At 45.3% G+C, this 5,759-nt stretch overlaps 1 protein-coding gene across 1 annotated transcript in view; it reads left to right on the top strand.

Moving 5' to 3' along the window:
- SAMD4A (sterile alpha motif domain containing 4A) overlaps nucleotides 1-5,759 on the top strand; it is a 237,871-nt gene that overhangs the window by 178,723 nt on the left and 53,389 nt on the right. The window contains exon 4 of the mRNA XM_011999697.1: nucleotides 3,685-3,948. Coding sequence (XP_011855087.1) covers nucleotides 3,685-3,948 — 264 coding nt within the window. The remainder of the gene's footprint in view (nucleotides 1-3,684; nucleotides 3,949-5,759) is intronic.

The following is a 5,759-nucleotide window of genomic DNA, read 5'->3' as shown; positions in this document are numbered from 1 at the left end:
TGCAGTGAGCCGAGATCGCGCCACTGCACTCCAGCCAGGGGGACAGAGCGAGACTCCGTCTCAAAAAAAAAAAAGGCACAATTTTGTTCCCCTGAGTAATTTTCAGTATGCTTTTCAATATAATGAATCCATCCTGAAATATGCTGTCCCTCTACCCGCACTATTATGAAAGTCACAAATGCAGTATAAATTGAGGACCTCAGTTCTGCTGGACTTGCCAATTTCTAATCTAGGTTGAGATTTTTTTTTTAAGGTATACTTAATTCGGCAGCATTTGAATAGGACTTCTGGGTAGCTGAGGTCTGAGTGACTCGTTAGCCATTGTCTACTGCACAGCAGTCCACAAACAAGAACATCTAGAAGCCTCTGGCTAGAGACATGCTGGGGCAGCTAGCACCACGCTGAAAAGCTTCTCAGAAGTCTGTATTTACTGCTCTTCCCGCCCTACTCATAGGGAAAAATAAATAAATAAATCTGCCCGAATGTCCCTATCACCCTCTGTTGTCACTTCAAATGAGATCTCTTAGTTAAGAAAGGGTAGGGGCTGGGGATGAAACAACCACTGGTACTCTGCCACTGGCCCCATCATCAATTCCACAACTGCACGGCCTATTTTCTTGTAGCCTCTTTCTGCCCATGACAGCATTTCCTCTGCCACTTTATGCCAAACAAAGTGCTCCAGTGCAAGAGGTAACACCAAAATCGGCTTTGTGGTCACCATTGCCTAAACCTGAATATCTGTCTTCACCCCAAAGTGGCACTGTTGCCAAGGCACCTGTCACCTGCTTTCGTCTCCTTCCCACAAGAAGACAAGCCTGTACTGCCACCGGGCCTCGGTTCTTTTTGGAGAACAGAGGCGTTTACCCAGTACGACTTTTGATTGAGGTGTGGCATTCAGCCTGGCTCTAAACCCACAGCCCTGTCTGCAAATCAGAAGCTTAGTGTGAGACACTGTGCTTGGTTACCACAGCACATTGGCTCCTACAGAGATATTCCTGAATTTGGTGGCAGCTGTGGGAAACAAGCAGTGTTTGTTCAGATATAAAGGGTATGAGCCCTTTATAGAAAGTCATCAGGAAAAGACCCTGGCACCTCAGGTATAATTGATGTTTCCTTAGAGGCACAGGCCAAGTTCATATCATATCCCTTATGACTGCAGTTAAACTCAGAAAAGTGTGAAGAAATGGGTGTGGGTTTCTATGTACAAATCCCTGTAAGTCCATTAAGTTAGGTTAACATTTAGCTCTGATCTCAATAGCCAGTGAAGTCCTTGGATAACTGACAGCTTCCCCAAGGATGCCCCTCAGTGGAGGAGATAGCATGGATTAAAAAATAGATTAAAATGGAAAGAAGCAAATTGGCTCCATGCAATAATGGAATTCAACTACAGTGTATGTATTGTATTGTTCTCAGCATCCATACGAAAGATGAGGACTGTCCTAGCAGTAACCTCCTGTGGTTAGCGATTAGTTACCTATTCAGTTATGGCCTCCAACCAGCCCAGGTACTAAGGGTTCCACTGTCTCTGAGCTGTGTGCCCCTCTTTGGCAAGCCCTGTTTCTGTGGCTTCAGACTGACTACTCCTGGCTACGCGGAGGAACCCCCACTTCCACTTGGGATACACCTGGCAGGCACCAGTCAAAGCATCCACCAGATATTCTGCAATGGTTGCAGAAGTACCAGAAAGTGAAGATGTCTAAGCTGGAATGTCCCAGCACTCAGGGCAGCCCTAAACAAGTCTGCCCAATTTTATATAAATACTTAGACAGGCATGAAATGGATTTTCTGGATGTCTGGCTTTTCTTCCTATTGGCTTCTCTCTTCATTTTTGCTGCTGCTTCGTTTTATTTTTTTTCTTTCTCTGCTTCCCCCCTACCCCCCCCTCCACCTTTTTCTCTTGCTAATTCTGGTCCAACCAGGGAGCAATGCATTTTCCAGGGAGCCTTTTTAAATAGTTTCTTCCTTAGTCTATTTAGTAGCAATGCAAGCCATTTAAGCCTGTTAGGGTCAATATTTTTTAAACAATGTTCCCTTTGCATATTTTTAAGTTAGATGATATTTCCTTGCCTTTGATAGAGTCTACCCAAATTGGAAATTTCTCAGGTTACAAATACTAAACTCGGCAGCCCTCTTTTGTCCTCCCTTTTCATTCATAAAGAAGTTTCTAGCCCTTCCGATTGTTCCCACTTCACATACAAGGCTGCCCTTCTGGCCACACAAGGCCAAATGGAAACACTGACCACAGAGGCCTGAGCTCCATGACTCTCAGGCTTGGTGACTGTCAGCTGCCTGGCAGCAGCTTACCCAGCCCACTACTGCCCCAAACACACTTCTGGAAACATCCAGCCTTTTGACTCTGGTCTTTATCTTTTGAAGTAGGGAACACAGTAATCTGCCCAGGCCTTTATGTCAGGACTGCCCTACCAGAAACGCAGTTTAACCAAAAGCAGGACCTCTCACCATTGAGATGCCTGGTCTGCTTACTGAAAAACATAGATTAACACCCACAAAGAAGTGCTCATCTAAATTTGGGAGAGCAAATGCCTCATTGATGGGGATAGAGCCTGAGATGGAATTTAATGGCTTCCCTGAAAAATGTTTAAAAATGCATGTGGCTCAATTCCATGTTAGTACAGCAGCAGTCAAAATAAACCGGACCTGTCAGGAACTGGTGCTGAGAGAATGTTATGAATAGACTTATTTTGTAAAGTTGTCACTTTACACACCCAGAAAAACCAACCAAGGGTAACATCGACTCCCTCAGCGTTGGTTTTTGTTAAATCCCTCCCTTGAATGACTTCAATTTAATTTGGCTAGTTATATGAGTTATGTTGCTTTTTCCTAGTTTTCTGGAAAAGAAATTAAAGATGGGGGCTGCGCGGATGTTGTCCACTGTGCAGAAGGGCTGAACATGCTGGTAAAAACCATTCCCAGCTTCCTGAGAGGACCCCACTGGCTTCTGAATGAAAGCCTTGTTACCTGGAAGTGTTTGCAATACAAAGTTTGGCATTAACCTGTGAGGCCAAGGGAAAGAATCAGCCCTAGAAGAAGCAGCCCTTTCACCCACAGCTAGCTGCAGTGCCCCATACCGTGAGGTCATGTTAGTACCGGGGCCCCTGCTGAGCCATACCACCCTTCAGAGGCCATAGTTCCCTGAATCCTGGTTGGAAAGACTAGTCTACCTTCTTCTGGTTCAGCCCTGCAAAGATGCCAAACAATGGCCAGCCTGGCTGCCCTTCAAGATGTCCTCCTGAACAACATGGGTAATGTCAGAATTTCTGTTTAAAAAACAACAGCAACATACTTGTCCAGCACATGTTCTTTTTGCTTTTGGCAGATGGCTATCAAGCCTTGCCTGATTTATGGGCCCACTCCTATGAATCCTGATTTCTAGAGTTAGAACCCAAACCAGATCCAGACCCACAAAGGCTAAGGATCAATGTGTGGACACTATAGGTTTGGCCTCCTCGGAGAAGCCTAACCCACTGAGAGGGGCAGACAGCATCCTTTTAAACTGTCTGAAGAAAATGACCATGCCAGGCCTGTATTCAACCTGCTGTGACCATGGATGGAGTTGTAAGACAGTTAGTGGTATCTCTCAGGGTTAAGAGGTATTGTGGGTTCTTCGGCGTCCCAGGATAAAGGGGGGGGAATAACCTATTTCATTTTATTTTTTTTTTCCAGTTCTCTCAGGCCAGGCACACCACAGCCCTTTGAAACGATCTGTGTCCCTTACCCCACCCATGAATGTGCCAAACCAGCCTCTAGGACATGGATGGATGTCTCATGAGGACTTACGAGCTAGAGGACCCCAGTGCCTCCCATCCGATCATGCCCCCCTGTCTCCACAAAGCAGTGTAGCCTCTTCAGGAAGTGGTGGGAGTGAACACTTAGAAGATCAGACCACTGCTCGTAACACATTCCAAGAAGAAGGTAGTGGTATGAAAGGTGAGTGACTGAACGAGAAACCACTGGGGACAGAGCCCCTCCCTTTATTGGAGACCAGAGGGTAAAAAAAGAGAGGTAGTCAGCAAGAGACAAGGACCCCACCCCTTCCCCAGGCTTACGCATTTGATCTGTCCCTTCAAGAACTCCAGGTTGACCATGGCAGAAAGAGCTCAGATTCCCCTTCCAGTGCTTCTTGCCAAAATCTGGCAAATAGGAACCAGAGTAAGAGAAGTCAACACTCTTTTTTTGTTTTGTTTTGTTTTGCATTGCAGTGACTTGCAGACCATTAAATGAGTCACAGCTAACAGTGATAGAATCTTCTGTTTGTAAAGCTACTGAGCTGCTCCAACCTTCCACCTCGTTGCTGTGGCCAGGGACCTGTCAATAATTCAGAAAAACAAACCACGGGATTTTTCTTTTCCTTTTTAAATATATCTTAGTGCAGAATTGCAGTAGTGCTTCCTTTCTCTCTCCTCTTCTCTTTGATATCCAAAGAAACCTTTAAACCCTTTCCTCTGCATCTATTTAAGGGACATGAAAATACCACTGAGAATCTCTAACAGTGTTTTAATCCTGATAACAGATTTGCATACAGGTGATAAAGACCTTTTGTGAAGCATAAATAAATTCCTCCACTGCCTTGTGAGTCTATCCTCTTCTAAAGATATTCATCAGGAGATAGATTCCCAAATTACTTATGATAGGTACAAAGAGGATACGTGCATGCTATATTTTTAAACTCCACTTGTACAAGGGCTGGGAAGCCCTTAGGCAAAGGTGCGCATCAGAGACACACTAATGACAATTTTAGATGGTGAAACAGTAACCACTCATGCTTTGGGGACTAGCATGCTGAGGGGAGGCTCTGAGAACAGCCTGTTTGCTGGTATTAGTAGAGTAGTCCTGAGGTTTTGCTGTTTCCGATCTTCCCCTTGTAAATGATCTGGAGCCCTGTACTGATTCCCCTCTCTTCATGGAAGCCTGGCACAGAAAGTATGCCCATGACTGCCCAACTACCGGTTATAAGGGAGCACCAGGCTGAAAAATGGAGCTTGTCAACTCTGAGAATGAGGCTGACAAGAAGCTGCTGCCCTGGCACATTCCTTGAATCTTCCTCCTGCTTAGGCCTGCGCCCTCTCCATCCCACGCCCGTTTCATTGATGGTTCCAGTGCTGAGTGCCCAGAGTGAGGGGATGTGTCTTAATGGTGATACAAATGGGTCTTTAAAGGTGTATAACAGGCAGCAAAAGCCATGTGTCACTTGGGTACGAAGGGGATGTGTGTCTTCTTTCTACTTCAGAGTTTTCAGGGGACTGTATCACAATTTTGGAGCACTAGCAAAACTCATTTCTGAGTTTATGCTGCGTGGTTATGTGTTAAAGCAGCTGAGCCACAGGTGGTGCATAGCAAGTGAGGCTCAACCCTGCTGTAGGTAAGCCTGGCTTGGCATCTGTCAATCGGCATCAAAATAGCTGAAAGACCAAGGGAGGCTGAGACAGCCGTTGCTTTTAACTAGCTTCTTTCCAGGTGAAGTTCAGTGTCTGGACGGTTTCCAAGAAAGCCCACGTTGCGGTTCTAGTTGGTAACTGTGGGCATGAAGCATTGGCCTTTGTGTTTGAAAAGCAAGGAGGATCCCAGAGAAGGGCCATTCACCAGGAGAAAGATCTCGCCCAAAGAAGAATGCTGATTCCACTGTCTTGTTTTTGGATATATATTCTTCTCCCTTCTACTTTGTTTTCTTTCCTTTTTTTTTTTTTTTTTTTTTTTTCCCTATTGAGGCCCTTATGCACACTTTTGACATTCTCCCAAAG

Source organism: Mandrillus leucophaeus, unplaced genomic scaffold, assembly GCF_000951045.1.
Source record: "Mandrillus leucophaeus isolate KB7577 unplaced genomic scaffold, Mleu.le_1.0 Scaffold60, whole genome shotgun sequence".
Lineage (NCBI taxonomy): Eukaryota > Metazoa > Chordata > Mammalia > Primates > Cercopithecidae > Mandrillus > Mandrillus leucophaeus.
The sequence above is the reverse complement of the archived record's forward strand: the minus strand, read 5'-3'. Positions and strand labels throughout refer to the sequence as shown.